We start from the raw sequence: 16,888 nt of genomic DNA on the forward strand, positions 1-16,888 counted from the left end.
CATATTCAAAAAATGAGTGTAGCTGAGATGCGTATGCTTCGATGGATATGTGAAAATACAATAAAAGATAAGATTCGGAATGAGGAGATACGTAAGAAGGTAGGCGTTGCACCCATTGACTCGGCTAGGAGGTAAACACACCCATGTCGACACGCCCCAACACGGGTGCGGACACGGAGAAGGGGTGGACTCGGTCAACAAATGTCGGACTCGGTCAATGCACCGGGGCCGAGTCCGTCCACATTTTGGACTTGCTCAACTTTGATCGAGTCTATTTTTGTTCATTTTTTAGGGAAAAAGACGTATAAAAACTAAAACAAATGATCTTTTTATATATTTTTTTAAATATAAATATATATATAGCCAAGTCTTATTATTGTTATATATATATATATAGCTGGGTCCCCTAATGGGCACAACTTTGACCAAGTCTTATTATTGTTATATATATATATATATATAGTCGTGCCCCCGTGTCCAAAATTTTTGAAATTACTCTGCACCCGTACCCGTACCCGCACCCATGTGACATAGATACCGGGTCAAGATTTTCTTTGAATCTAAGCCACACAATGATCATGAATCCTTCACGAAGCACGAACTCGAACCAAAGAATCTCAAGACCCAAAAAGAGGCAAAATACTAAGAATGATTTCTTGGCTATGATACCATCTGATGAAATATGCGAAAATACAAAATGAGGGCCTCTAAGGGCTTAGAAGATCATAATCACAAAGTGTACATGCACGTACATAAGTCCAACTAAGGGACAATACAAGAACACAAAAAAAAATATAAGCACTAAGTGCATTCAAGACATCAAAGAATTAAAGAGAAAAACACAAAACATAAAAAATATTCATCTTATTGAACATGAATGCTCAAGAAAAGCATTAACCAATAAGGGGGAACAAAGACCTAATATATACCTAATATATACACATTACACGAAAAAGAAAAAAAGACCATATGGGAGCTCCCAATAGAGTCGTTGGAAGCTCTCAACCAGTGTTATTAAAAACGCGACTCAAGGCGCAAAAAGCGCCCCTCGCCTCGAGGCGAGGGCCTTTTGCCTTGAGGCGCACTTAAAAAGCGTAAAACCACAAAAGTGTATGCCTCATGCACCTTGTGGCGTACGCCTTGAGGCGAGGCGCGCATCACCATGAGGTGCGCATTAAAAAATCGGATGGGCCCGGACCCGAGTCCGACCCTGACCCGTATTCTCGAAGGTTCGAGAGAACCTGTGTCTCTAAAAAAGAAACAGGCGCCTCAGGCAAGGGGAAAAAGCCCTTGCCCCTTCTCAATCCACTCCATCCCCGCTCGTCCCCCGCGATCGCTGTCGCCGGCCACCACCCGCCGCCGGTCATCGCCTCTTCCACCTTCTTCTTTCCTCTGCTGAGAAGGCGTCGACGACCCGCTGGCCACCACCGTCTTCTTTTCTTTGTTGCGAGGGCACCAGCGACTCACCGCAACCGTCGTCCATTCCGGCAACCTCGGCCGACGTCGCCTTTCCTCTACATTTTTCGGGGACGTCGGGGTGGCCGCCGCCAGGTAAACCCTCTTCTTTACTTCTTCTCCGTGAGGGGTCGACCGACAGAGGGGCAGAGCCCCCTGTCGTCGCCTCTCGTCGGCAGGGGGTTACCCCCTGCCTTCCTTTTGGGGTTGACCGACAGGGGGGCGGTGCCCCTGTCGTCGCCTCTCGTGGGCAAGGGGTTCCCCCTTCTCTGCTTTTCTCTCTTGGCTGAAAGAAAGGGGGACGGAGCCCCCTGTCGTCGCCTCTCATCGACAGGGGGCTACCCCTGCCTTTCTTTTGGGGTCAACCAACAGGGGGGCGGTACCCCCTGTCGTCGCCTCTCGTGGGCAGGGGGTTCCCCACCCCCCCTCTGCTTTTCTCTCTTGGTTGACCGACAGGGGGGGCGAAGCCCCCTGTCGGCGCCTTTCGTCGGTAGGGGGTTACCCCTGCCTTTCTTTTGGGGTCGACCGACAGGGGGGCGGTGCCCCCTGTCGTAGCCTCTCGTGGGCAGGGGTCCCCCCCCCCATCTGCTTTTCTCTCTTGGTCGACTGACAGGGGGCGGAGCCCCTGTCGTCGCCTTTTATCGATAGGGGGTTACCCGCTGCCTTTCGTTGACAGGGGGTTTAAAAAAAAATTTGAGGCTTACGCCTCGCCTCAGATTTTGGTGGAGCGCCTCGCTACACCTCAACGTTTTTCACAACACTGCTCCCAACGGTCATATTTATGACCGTTGGAGAGCCCCCAACGACTCCATGGTCAAAAGACCATAGAGCCCTTGCTTCAAAGAGCTTAAGACGAAAAAGATATAAAAAGAAAAAAAAAGCAACTCCTAATGAAGAGTCCCTATTACATGAGTAGAATGATGAAAATACCCCTAGAGGGTATTGTTAAAAAGTGTATATACACAAATATAATTATATATAATATAATATTTTTTAATATATAATAATTTTTATCTATTTATTTTTAGTTTTCTTTTTCTCTTTATTTCTATTTTTTAGGTTTGTCTAGTTCATATTGAACTAGACTCAAAACTATTCATGCCTAGTTTTGATAGCCGTTAGAGCTAGTCCAACAGCTACAATTAGAGTCGTTGGACTAGTTCCAATGACTCCATAAAGCCCTCTAAAAGCTCCACTCTCTCCCTCTCTCATTGTATATAAATAGGGGTGACTCCCCTCTCCTTGTAACAATGCTTCTTAAGCATTTTATGTGAATGAAATAAAGTTTATTATTTTCTTTTTGAGTTCTCTCATTACCCTTTTGTGGGTTATGATTAAAGTGTCTACAAACATTTATGTTTTCGTGGAAGATCATCATTTCCTTACATGGTATCAGAGCTTGGAAGCTTCTAGATCTTGGAGAGTTGTCATTAGGGATGGCAGTGGACTAGAGCGAAGGCGGGGGACAAGGTCTCCAGCCCTGGCCTGTCTCAAAATCCAAACCTTCATCCTCGCACGGGGATGGATTTTAACCTCCATCCCTGTTTCATGTCCTCCATCCCCGCACGGGCGAGGCAGGGCGGGGCGTCGTTTCCCCTCGGTCTATAGTCATCCTTTGAAGGATTAGGGAAGGGACGGGACGGGGAGGGGAGGGGATTGGGACATGGACGGGGCGGGGCGGGGAAAGCGTAAGTCCATCCCCGCACGGGGATAGATTTTAACCTTCATCTCCGCCTCCATCCTCGTTTCATGCCCTTCATCACCGATCCAAACGGGGCGGGGCCCCGTTGTCCCCCGGTCTACTACCATCCCTAGTTGTCACCTCGTTTTCCATCTCATTCTAGCAAAAGTTGATTTGTCTCTCTGTTCGTGATTCAAGTGCTCTTGTGCCAACATAATTGAAGAAAGAAGTTGTTTGAAGGATCTTTGACTAATCAAAGATCGTGATTATGCTTTTGCTCTTTCCTCCCAACATAGTTGAAGAAAGAAGTCGTTTGAAGGATCGTTGACTAATCAAAGATCGTGATTTTGCTCTTGCTCTTTCCTCTTTCTCTCATATTTTTTTCCTTTTTTTTTCTTTCATCCTCTCTCTTTCTTCTTCACCCTTGTAAGAATGAATGACAACGATAAAGTCACAATCTCGCCCATAAAACTAAATGATACCAATTATGTGATGTGGGTTTCAATTATGAAGCATCACATTTGGGAAAAGGGGTTGTGGAGGTTAGTAGATGGCTCCAATTCAGAACAAAAATTAATTCTCACAAAGATTGAAAATGAGAAAGAGGTACCTCTCATGAAAGGAGAGAAAAATAAGACATTAGCCACCTATGAGAAAAAGTAGAAAGAATGGAGGATGGGGTATGCCAAGATCATGTCTTGGCTAATTAATAGCGTAGACATCAAGAAATGCTCTACTCTTGCCAAATTCGAGCATGCCAATAAGGCTTGGGAGTATCTTAAAAATATGTATTCCCTTAAAGACATTGCACATGTATGCAATTTGCAAGATAAGGTGTGAACTATGACCCAAAGGCACAAAAGTATTAGAGAATATTATAATGAGTTATCCGAACTTTAGAAAGAGTTGGCTCTTCTTAAACCAAAGTGGCAAAAACAACTCGATATGGAATATTTTTACCAATTTGTAAATGGTTTGAGGCCGAAATTTGAAACAACAAAATCGACCATTTTACATAGAGGAAAAGTTTCCACTATTGTTCACACTATTGAAAAATTAACTATGGAGAAAAATAGGTTAAAAAGAATACTCAAAAAAATAAAGAGGATTCTTTTCTAGCCGTATCTAGACCGAAAAAATATATGCGCACTTATAGGCCGCCTCATTTTGGTAGACAAGGTAATATGATTATGACAAAAGGAAAGTCATTTGTCACCAATGTCATAAACGGGGACACTATAAGTCTCAATGTCCTAAATAAAAAAATAAAAAATAAAGTTGCATCTATCGGTTCATCACAAGAATCAAAAAATCATACCAATCAAGATGCACACGTGTTTATGGCACAACTAATAAAAATTCTTCAACCTCTTCTCAAAGGAGCATATTCCTCAACTGAAGTAGTTGTTCTATTCTTCTCTGATCCCGGTAACTTTCCTTGGCTCATTGACTCTGGTGCTTCTTTTCATATGACCCTAAATAGTAATAGTTTGTTCGAATGTCATAGCAATAACTCAAGTGTGTCAAATGTTTTCACAGTTGATGGTACATCTCTTAAAATAAAAGAAATAGAAAGTTTTAAAAATTCTCAAAACTCCAAAAAAAAATTATCCCAAAAGTTAGATATATTCCAAAATTAAATCTAAATCTTTTATCTATCTCTCAAATATCTGGGTGTAAGATCTCTTTCTCTTCTCATGATCATTGGGTAGAGAATCGTCGGTCAGAGAAGCTGATTGAGAAAGGTCATAGAAAAGGAGGACTCTACTGCATGAATTTTTTGAAATTACCTAAGAATGTTTTTTGTTATAATGTTCAAAAATTGGATTTGGATCTATGGCACAAAAGACTTAGCCATCCTCATATATCCAAAATCCAACACTTTTCAAGTTTAAGAAAATTTTATAATTCTGAAAATTTTGCTTGTAAAGATTGTATTCTTGGTAAAATGAAGAGATTATCATTTCATGATAGAACTTTTGTTTCAGCTAGACCACTTGAGTTAATACAGTCAGACGTTTGGGGTCCCGCACCCGTCATATTAAAAGGCAGATACACATATTATGTAATTTTTGTTAACGACTTCTCTAGGCATACTCGGATCAACTTCCTTAAACATAAATCAGAGGTCTTTTTGCATTTTCAAACATTTCACAAAATGGCTAAAAATAAATTTCAAAATGATATTTTCATTTTTCGCACTAATTCAGACGGAGAATTTTTGTCAAAAGAATTTAAAGATTATATCAATTTACATGGCATCACGCATCAAAGATCTTACCCTCACACACCACAACAAAATGGTTTGGTCGAACGAAAACACAGACACATTATGAAAACCACTAGGACTGTATTGATAGCAAACCAAAAAACAAAACAATTTTGGGTTGAAGTAGCCCTAACTTCTTTTTTGAAAAACTTCTCAAATTATCTCCTGATTACTCAAGATTAAGAGCTTTTTGATGCAAATGTTTTGTCTTCACCAATAAAAATGATAAACGCTCTCCTCGTGACATTCCTTTTGCCTTCTTAGGTTATGCAAATAATCAAAAAGGCTATAAGTGTTTTGATATTAAAAATGAAAAATTGTATGTATCAAAAAATGTAGTATTTTTTAAAAAAGAAAGTTTTTTTATTTTGAAAAGACCAAGTAACCGAGTATTCTTTTTTGATAGATTTCACTTCGAAATATGATGCATGTGACTATGACGATGGTCAAGGTATTATTGATACTGAACATAATGTTGTTAATGAAAAACAAACCCATAGGAACACCAATTGCTTGCAATACTCAAGAAGGAGAGAATCCAATCTTCCATGTACATTGGAAAAATATTCAGAAGCACAAACCAAAAGGTCATCCAGTGTCTCTAAATCTCCCAGTAAATTTGTGTCATACGAATCCTTTTCACCCACATATAAGACATTTATTGCATTAATACACTCGTAGATAGAACCTTCGTCATATACTCAAGCCAAAGATCATATAGAATGGGTAGAAGCTATGCGGGTAGAATTAGAAGCTTTAAAAAAGGCTAACACTTGGATTATTCAAGATATTACACAAAGAAAGAAACCTATAGGCGGTAGGTGGATTTATAAGATTAAAATCAAGAATGATGGAACTCTTGAAAGATATAAAGTCAGATTAGTGGCCAAGGGGTATTCCCAAGAGTATGGCATAGAATACGAAAAAAAAATTGCTCTAGTTGCCAGGATGACTACAGTTAGGACCCTGATAGCCTTAGCCTCTATTAGAAAATGACTTATATTTCAAATGGATGTTAAAAATGTTTTTCTCAATATTACATCATTACTCGGCTTGACTCGGCCTGACTCGGGCGAGTTCTGGGATGTTTGAAATTTGTTTTTTGAGTTTCAAATGGTAATGATATATATGCATATATGCAGTCTACTGTTTACTGTCTGTCATAGGTGCAAGTTGATTTGTGAAGCCCTTGAGAAACTTGCTTACATGTTGACAAACTATTTGAAAAAAAAAATGTGTTCTAATAGATTGTATGTACAATTGACTGTGTAAAAACATACATTGAAAAATTTACTCTATTGGCAAAACCAGGAGATTTTTGTATGCATTTGCTTTTGTCAAATAAAAAATGGTCTATTTTTAGTTTCAGACCTTGTTTACCTCAAAATTGGGATTGATATGAAAAATCAGATAAACTGTTGAAATGGAGAACCAGGTCTTGAGTAAGGCTAAAAGAGTCTAGTACTTTCTGCAAGCTGATGAAATGGTTTGGGAGTCGGGACTTAAACTAGCAAAATTAATGAATTTTTGCTTGTCGTGACCAACTGTTCTACATCTAATAAACTTTTAATCTTTAAACTCCCAGATTTCTGTGGCACATGACAAATTGACTGTCAAAGTGCTTGTATAGATATCAAATTCAATTATTCAAGCAAACCTCTATAGCACTTTGCAGTTGTTTTTATATTCTTACAGACATTTGGAGACTGTTTACTCAAAAACATGGTTTCAGACAAATTATATATTGTTTTTCTTTTAAAATCAAAAGTTAACAAAACCCGGTCCGAGTCACCGAGTTGACCCGCCGAGTCACGAGTCAATAAAGAACGAGTCGAGTTCCAAGTCACGGGTTTTAAAACCTTGCCAAATATATATATATATATATATATATATATATATATATATATATATATATATATATATATATATATATATATATATACAACTTCACATATGGGGCATCTTTGATTACACTAATGAATTCACATGACAGTTTTTTCAGCCAAGAGCACCAGACCACGGTCAATCACCCAATTGAGAAATTAGCGAATTGTCAAAGCTCTGGCCAGATGTGAAAATCCCCAAGAGGCTACTTTTGTCTTCCTAAATTTCTTTTACAACATTTTTTTATACCATAGCACTAAACTTAAATAAACACAGAAAATGCATGAATTATGCTGAAGGCCCTACTTGGAAAATACAAGCATTACTACCCTAAGGTATCAGCCACCCAAGTCATAGAATTACAGCTGAGCAAAGTTTAGACTCAATTCACCACTTAGAATGATTTGGACACAGTAGCTTGGTTTTAGTTACTGCTCCCTTTCACCTTCCAGCCAACATAATACTACTATGAAGTGGCCTTGAAGTAGATGGGAGGGAATCATCCATGACCAACCGCACTTCCCTAATCATTTCTCATCTATCTTAAGGCCAGGAAATGGTCAAGTAAACCAAGATTGAAAATGCTTGGCCAAGTTCAACGTGAGATACTTGGAAAATGGCATCATCATTGGTGTTGTCTGTCAGAGAGCCTACCCCACTATCTGCTTCCTAGCCACCCATGGCTGATGGCTGAAAGACAACAGTTGGGAGGTAGATCACCAATAAAGAAAGGGAAATTAGAGGAGGTTGACCCAATAAAAAGGGGGGCTGGTCCAGTAAAAAAGACCTTCAACCAAAGCATGACTCAACTCCGTCAAATGGCAACACTTGTAACGAATTACAGGAGTGCTTCACTAGATTTAGGCCAACCATGTTCGTACCTGCACAGAAGCATATTGGGGAAATCTCAGTTGACACATGTTAAGTGTATCGAGTCTATTGACCATGCAGTAATGTCAACACGTTATGCAAATAAGTCAATACGGTCCTACATCATAATCTAAAATGGCACTAGAACATTGCCAAATATAGATATCAATGACAGGCAACACCTCTTTCAAAGTTCGGTATATCAAACATATGATTTTTAGTATACAAATTTGATTTGTTTGGCAGCATCCAAACAGATTTCAACCTAAGTTCAGTTGACAAGGTTTGCACCTATTTTGTTATCTACATCAGAAGATAGGGTGCTTCTCAGTAGACATTAGTTCACAGCCTGATTATGAAAGCCATATAGAGACATTGAAACCCATGTCCTAATTTATGATCCCAAAGGAAAACTGGTGCAAAATGGATCATTACTCCAACAGTAAGCAATACATGTTACAGACAACTCATCTGAACTAATCAGAAACAAGAAAATTATCAATATCATGCTTGAAGAAAAATTCACCAAGCATAAACACCCACAACATGGACTGGATTCCCAGCTGTCACAGCTCACCACTCAGTTCTTTAAATGCATTACCGTTTGATCACAGCACGACAGTAACCTTACCTCTTCGTGAATTTTAAAGTAGATCAGACTGTATGGATGGGTTTAACATGGTCAATTTAGTATCACATTTTCCATTTAACAATTCAGATGTGAAAAGACCTTTTGATAGTTATACTCTCATGTAATATTAACCATTCATTCTTATCATTTCTAAGATATACTTTTAACATTCAAATTTTTTTATGTAAGGGTGTTTTAAAGTAAATGAACCATGATAAAACCAAGTGGCTGACAGATTGACTTAAAAACTGCATCAGCAACGAGATTTTACTCATTAATATGAAACTTGTGGTGTGCACATCTACACCTTTCATATAACTGGAGAACACAATCTGCATAAGCACCATGCTGGTGACTAAGGGTGTGTTTGACACTTTGACTTAGTGGACAAATGCCACCTGGACACACCAGGTGGCGTTTGTCCAGAACCTGTGAGTCACACCCCGTCGCCCTCTCCTAATTGACAAGCAGCGGGAATCAACAGGTCCCCGCCTGGCCAGTTGGTTCCCCGCGTATCAAACGCAGGACTGAAACCTGGGCAGGGGCTGGTCAGTCCCTGCTCTGGTGTGTCCTGCTATTCAAACCCACCTTAAGTGCATCTTAATGAACTATCTACAGAAAGAGATATCAATGCAAAAGGACCTAGAAAGATTAACAGTTTAACATCACCAATCCCTTAGATGACAATGTAAGCACCTTACACCGAGCTTCACTAGCCAATATATCATCGTGCTTCAGGAAGACAGAAAGCTCCTCATCTTCGGCTGCCTCCGCTGCAGCTGCTACAGAATTTCTGGTTTTGTTAAGGTACTCAGCTCTACAATATTTTGTCCAGAAATTCTTCTCTGTCATCTGATAAGCACAAAAGATCATGACTACATTTTAGTACAAAAGACAAACACCAGATCACAAAAGCAAAAGATAAAAAGTGAAGCCAGCCTCAAACATGAAGTGAGCTTCCTCTTCAATCAGATTTTAAAATAAAGACCATTGAAGAAACCTTTTCAAGGGTGAGATACCTCATAGCTCACACGTTATCAAGCACACAGAAGTACTACACTACCTTGCTTGGTACTAAATTTAGAAAAGCCCGATGTACAGCTGGTTTCTCAGCGAAAATCTGTAAAAGTTCCAAAAAATCAAATTAAAAACAAAATTTAGAGGAGAAGATAAATTTTCCAATTGCAACATTTCAAGGAGTTGCTTATCAGTTAAATCATTAGTCACAAAAGAATTTGCATTCAACTACTAAATCTTACAAGATACTGTGCTAGAAGTGATATGTTAATACTTTTTCATGCCAAAAACATTTCAAGAAATAGCAAAAGCAAATCCCTTAATAATACCGATGGAAGGGAGCAATCCATTTCAAGCTTTTAATCTACATAAAAGAGAAAACCATAACCAAATAAGTCAAGGGCATTTAGACTTTCTTTCTTACATTGTTTTGAATTCAAGAGCAGGTGTAATTTCCCTTGGGCTTGCACTGCAACTCAATGGATTTACCTAATTCAATGAGGAAGAATATTACTCTTCAACTATCTCTTTGTATTAACATAGCATCAGAGCAAGGGCATCCTTGTTTTCTATGCACCTGGTACATGATTTTTGACATACTGGTCGTACTCTATCCTTTCATTCCATGCACTTCAAGTTAATATGCTAATATCTTTCTCATTCCAAAACAGTGGCGAGCAGGGCAGTCAATCATTTTTATTTGCTTTTCCACTAGGTTGTGAGATTAAAAGAAAACAAAGGATCAAGAGATACAAAAAGAATTGTAAAATCAATAAACATGATAATAACTGAAGAAAAAGTATCTTAGCACCAATATATTCTCCGACAATATAAGAATCTGTCCCTCAAGAAAATGTGTGTGTGTGTCTGTCTGTGTGTCTGTCTGTGTGCGAGAGAGGGGGGTGGGAGAGAGATGACCCCCAAATCCGCCAGCTAGCAAGACTTTTTTAGCTGTATTAGCGTACATATCTAACCCTCATCACGTCTAGGTAATATATGGTACTTGCAGGACACTGGATAAAATAGAGAATCATGTGTAAATAAAAGTAATAAACTCCAATATGTCACCACTGAAGTATCCTAAAAATGAAAAAAAATTGCACCACAGAATGTTTCTAAAGACAAGTTGCAGCCAAGAACGCTGTCATCAAATATAAAAAACACCATTATTGGCTCCATACAGCTATAGCCATTAGCAAAAAAAAATTCTTGAATATCGCATTGAGAACATATTAAATCCAGCGAATACGTTAAATTAGTTATTTTATGTCCTCCATTTACGTAAACATGAGTGCTTAGCATTTATTAGAGATAACTTGGCAATGCATAAGAAACAAAAAGATTCTAATTCTATCCCCAAGTATATTCTGCCATTATAATACTTGGTACCCGTGATATCTCGTAATTTTTCCATGATGCTTAAAGTCTAAAATATAATTTTAAAATTATGTATTATATTTAATTGATAAAATCATGGGAAAATAACTAAATAAGAGGTGATGTCAGTTAGGTTTGGGCGTGGCCGCTCTAATTAAAACAAGTATAAGTTTGAGAAATTTTTACTTAACATTTAAATTCTAGCAAAATTCAGGTTAAATTCAAACAAAATTTAGCTAAGACCACCGTTAGATCCGCCTTGGAATGTAGATCTCGTAGATCTTTTTTCCTGAAATCGGATTACGGTTGACCCGAAAAATGCATTTTTCAAAAATGACCGACCTCAATTTTTGAACTTTTTCTGGATTGGATCGGATGGGATCGGCTCCTTTTGATCCAAGTTAGTCCGGATCTGGACCCAATCCAAGACCCATATTGACTAGGATCTGGTTCAGGATGAGATCCATTTGGATTTGGATGCAATCTGGATCCAAAATCCATCCATGACAATTTTAAAACTAATTTAAGTTTAAAGTTTTAAAAACACTTTTATATTATTAGACTTTTCACTTATGCATTAATTAATGAAGTTGAATTATTACTTCAAGTTGATTCAATGCATGGAATGGTTTGTGGTTTGGTAATATTAAATCTATGATGTACCCCGAGTCCTTGAGAGGTTTTCTGCAATTGTTTTAAAAAAATCCACTATTTTTCGAGGGTCAGTTGGGGTCTTTACAGTACCTGCAAGATAATTTTTTTAGGAAAATGTCATCACTTCCATAAATCAGATTTAGTGCTGGCATAAATGTGCATATCTCTGAAGCAACTAAAAAAGATTTACATTCCTTAGTCGATCTTGAATGTGAATTTCCCTTTCTTGCCTATTTCAAAGACCCTTTCCACAATTAAAAGTTTGCAGGTCAGCTCATTACACTCTCAGATTATAGAAGGGAATATCACAATCTTTCATGCAAGTCCATAGAATTCATCAATCCAAAAGCAAACATAAAAAGTAGTAGATGAAACAATCATTAAAACCTACATGATCACCAACCAGCAACAAAACACAGGCATGTAAAAAAATCAGAATGCCTTAGAAGTACCTGATGTATGATTTCTGCAGTCAGGTTGAATGTCACTTTGTTTGTCTGGAAAAGTGAAACAGTGACTTAAGAAACAGAAATAATCAGGAAAAAGTACACAAAATAAATGGTTTTGGGACCACAAGGGATATATGGAAGCATTTAGTTCATACTTTAACACCCAGTTGGTTGAACATGAACCTATAGCAATTATGACATTAACAGCACGTTTGCTTCAAGAAGTTTTGAAAATTTATTGTATGGGAATAATTACTTTGTCCATGGTTTACATGAATACAGAACACATGTTCCTCAAGAACGAGGAAAGGAATTTTTAGGAATAATCTCCTCCTCATATATTGCAGAAGTGGATTCCATGGGTCAAGACAATTTTTATTCCAAGCAATCAGCTTTCAGGTCATGTGAGAAAATAGGCGTACCAGAACAATCAGATGCAATATGATGACCATAATATCTTGGGACTAAAACTTCCTACTTGTAGAAATGCTGCAATATCTTTTTGGTGATCATCTAATCAAAGCTTTAGATCCTGAAAAAGAAAGAAATTCCTGGACCTTTGCCCTTCCTACCAAAGCAAGAAATTTAGAATCCAGGAAATGCTGAACTTTCCATGGCATCTAGATGCAGCATGAGGGGTAGGTCAGACACAAGTGCATAAGGACCAAATACACTAATGAAGAAAAAATCATAAACATTGCTGGAGAAAAATAGATGATATACCCAACCATCAGTAGAAGGCCTGATATCTGCAAGCATGTCACTTTTAAAACCAGTGTGCTGCTTTGGTTGTCGATAGGTTCCATGATCAAGCAATTTCTGAGCAATTGCAAACCAATAAAAATTATCAACATCATTAAGCAGTACACTGGAGACCTAAATGTTGTATGCTCAACAAAAATGACTAAAAACTGGTATATTTATTTCCAAACACATGCTCGGGAGTCAGAAATATAAAAACACATCTTGTAATATCATGAAAGTAAACCTTTCTAGTGGCCCAAAACTCAGCCTCTGTCAGAACACCAGCAATGACAAATCGTTTGTGCAGCTTCTGTAACTCACTGTCAAATGATGCCTTTAAGGATTAGCAAGAATGAATATATGTTTAAGAAAATGAAGAAAAACAAGTAAATTTCTGATATACCATATCCTCACTTCATTCACATAACTTGCAAAATATACAGACAATGATGCACTATTAAAAGTTATATCATGCAAAGTAAGCCACTTTCTAAAACATATGCTCCAGTAATTCACTTGTTCATGGCTTTTTAATGGCAAGTCAAATATATACTTTTCAATTCTGTGACATAAGCAAAAAGTCAGACCCTGAATTGGAATTTGGAAAACAATGAGATAGACAGAATTGTTAAATAGGTTAATGGTCAATTACTTTTTTACTTTTAAGGACAAAAATTTTTAAGAGATTGAATTGCCTTGGAACAAGAAAAAGTTGAAGATAGCAGTAGTCTCTATCCCTCGATCCTGAAGCTATGCAGACAAAAAGTGCAAGCAACATGGTCTGAGTAATGCAAAGAAGTGGTTTGTAGATAAGATCTTAAAGATATGCACACAAAGATGCAAATAACATCATGGTCTGAGTAATGTCGCGACCCAAAAGTAAAATATAAAAGACCAATCTATAATTGAGAAATAGGAAGGCCGAACTGACATGGAAGCCCATTGAAAGTGGAAAAATAAATGACCACATGCCCGCTCAAGCTCAAGATTAAGAAGTAGCTGGTTTGGTTCAGATTGTACAAATCAAAGAGCATGATTTTAAATCACCAATTAGGCAACAATACCAAAAAAGGTAAAAATCAGTACGGTTACTGCGTCGCATGAAAAAAAAACTGTCAATTACAGACCCAGCAATGATAAAATTAAAAAGCAGGAGCATTTAAAACAAAGCATAAAAGTGAAGTAGTTTTTATTCTTGAGCCATGGATTAGGCATGCTTTTATATTGGATGTACCCAAATGGCAAATGTCAAATTATCACAACCACCTACCATTCATCTTAGTCAAATCTAAATCATGCATCATCAACCATGAATACAGACAAAACAAGTCAAAAAGAGGGGAAAAATAAGTTTTTAAGAGAAGCTGTGAGAAGAGAATGAAATTTCAAGAAGATAACAACACGACAAAAGAGTTTGGAGGTTGGAAGGTAAGAGCTGCATAAGAAAGAGAACAGAAACAACTTTTCAATTCTACAATTCCATATCATAAACCAAAGGATAATCCTTGAGAAAATGCATGTTTCATCTAATCACTAACTTATTCTCTCGAAGTAGTTTCATTCTGTGCTCCATCTCTGCTGTACTAAGTTGTTCATCCTGGACCGAAACAACAGATCTTCCAGAAATAGCATTAGTCTCTTGTCCGCATGCAGCTGCAGACTGGAGCTTCCCAAGAACTTTACCTGTCCAATGACAAAGGAAAAAAATCATCAAAACAAAAATTTCTTTAAGTTTTAGGAAATGTATCAGACCAGCCTACAGTAACTATTCTAGCATTTCTTTTATCATTGATTATCTTGTATGTGTTATGAAAGAATGCAAAAATGTTGTTGATGATGACCAGTATTTATGTAATCTATGCAAGAGCTTCTACACCCCAAAGTACCCATGTCGCACCCGCACCCATGTGACAGATATAAAATTGTCCAAGTTAAAAAAAATTAAACTTATACTTGTCTAATCGTAAAAGCATTCTATGATATATATATATAACAGACACACATATATAAATATATGTAAGTGTGTCTGTAATACATATGCACCCAAGTTTTTTTAAATTGTCGTCTCGCACCTGCACCTATGTGGCATAGTAAGTAATGGATGTGGTGGATAACTAAATATTCAACCCAAATGTTATGATTTTTTAGGTAAAAGTCACACTATCAGCTGGGATTGCATCCGTTTAAAATACCAGGAGATATTTCTGCGTCCTGATCAGTGTGCTTTCTATCAGAATCATGACTTCTGCAGTCTGATCCTTTTTTTCATAAGTGAAAGATATAGACCCTAAAACTGATTGATGGCCAGAGTTTTATCCTGTCAAAATTATTAATTGCCAACCAGAGACTAATGTTAGATATACCATCAACTAACGTTTTTAAGAACTAAAACTTTCTTGAAATCACCTTTCATATATGGGCATTACACCTAAGGCATAACTAATTCAGTTTATCCTCTTTTGAAAAGAAAATGTCACCAAGATGAGGAGTGAATTACACTGAACTTATAACTAAATGAAACAAAACATTAGCATTGATTATCCTCTAAGTGAGAAGAAAACACCAACTGACTTTGCAGCAAAGTCAAATAAAGCATTAGCTTCTATAGTGCTCTCAAGATCCGACTCACATGAGATGATGAAGAAGAATATTTTTACTTAGGTCAACATATCAATCAAACCCTCAATGTTAAATATATACTGTTAGAAACAAAAAGTACAGATTACATGACAATAAATAAAGACACCGTGATAGATTCCGTCTCTTATTCCTCATGCCCCTACAACCTCCTCTCCATGTGAGTTGAGTCCGCTTAAACAGAGGTTAGACCGTTAGAGCATCTCATTTGTAATGCGATGGTCATTGGTTGGATTTCAACAGCATATCAATCTTTTCAAAAAAAATGCAACCAAATCTCTTTAACAGAAATACTAATGAATATTGGAACCACAGATCCTCTTCTGCATGCAGAACGACACTGAAAGACCAAAATTGGTAAAACTCCAGTTTGACCATCAGTATAGCGAATGTGGATCAGAATCATAATTGTCAAAGGCGGCGCCTAGGTGGGTTTGGGTGGTGGGGCTCTTTTTACCGCCTAGGCTTAAGGACAGTTTTGTCCTCTCTTTTTTACTTTGCCCAGGGAAAGTATAAAAGGAGAAGGGACTCTCTCTCTCTCTCTCTCTCTCTCTCTCTCTCTCTCTCTCTCTCTCTCTCTCTCTCTCTCTCTCTCTTGCAGCGAGAAGAAGAAAAAAAATAGAAGAAAACTAGAACAGGTACGCTCTCTCCCTCTCGGTTTCTCACCTCTCTCTCTCTCTCGGTTTTCTTATTCTTCTCTCTCCCCCCCCCCTTTTCTTTCTTTTTTTACTTCTTCACTTTTCTTTTTTTCTTCTTCTTCCTGTTTATATATATATACATATATATATATATATGTTACAGTTACATATTATATATATATATTATATATATATTATATATTCTGTATTTCAGTTATTATAATATGTATATTATAATATATATAATTATATATATTAACATACTATAAGCATATATGATATATGACTATATGTAATTACGTATACGTATATATTGTACAGTTTTTGTGTGTACTGTTTTTGCTTTATATTTCTGTTTGTCTCAATTATTATCTGTTTTCTTATATTTTTCACACTTCACACACACACACACACACACACACATATATATATATATTTTTTGTATGTAAATATATAATTATATATATTAACATGTTGCAACAATGATGATTTTTTGTTCTAATTCTTGGCCTATATAGTTTAGTTTTAAGATCTTTATAGTTTAGAGATGAAGATTAGCATATGAGATGTTGGTTAAATGTG

At 37.3% G+C, this 16,888-nt stretch overlaps 1 protein-coding gene across 1 annotated transcript in view; it reads right to left on the minus strand.

Moving 5' to 3' along the window:
• LOC149819272 (general transcription and DNA repair factor IIH subunit TFB1-1-like) overlaps positions 1 to 16,888 on the minus strand; it is a 120,413-nt gene that overhangs the window by 70,852 nt on the left and 32,673 nt on the right. Inside the window, exons 6-11 of the mRNA XM_089986370.1 lie at positions 14,570 to 14,714; positions 13,276 to 13,351; positions 13,011 to 13,106; positions 12,291 to 12,335; positions 9,854 to 9,910; positions 9,487 to 9,642 (exon numbers count right to left, since the gene is read on the minus strand). Of these exons, the coding sequence (XP_089842496.1) occupies positions 9,487 to 9,642; positions 9,854 to 9,910; positions 12,291 to 12,335; positions 13,011 to 13,106; positions 13,276 to 13,351; positions 14,570 to 14,714 (575 nt within the window). The remainder of the gene's footprint in view (positions 1 to 9,486; positions 9,643 to 9,853; positions 9,911 to 12,290; positions 12,336 to 13,010; positions 13,107 to 13,275; positions 13,352 to 14,569; positions 14,715 to 16,888) is intronic.

The sequence above is a fragment of the Nuphar pumila genome, chromosome 13 (assembly GCF_984573655.1).
Source record: "Nuphar pumila chromosome 13, dmNupPumi1.hap1.1, whole genome shotgun sequence".
Classification (NCBI taxonomy): Eukaryota; Viridiplantae; Streptophyta; class Magnoliopsida; order Nymphaeales; family Nymphaeaceae; genus Nuphar; species Nuphar pumila.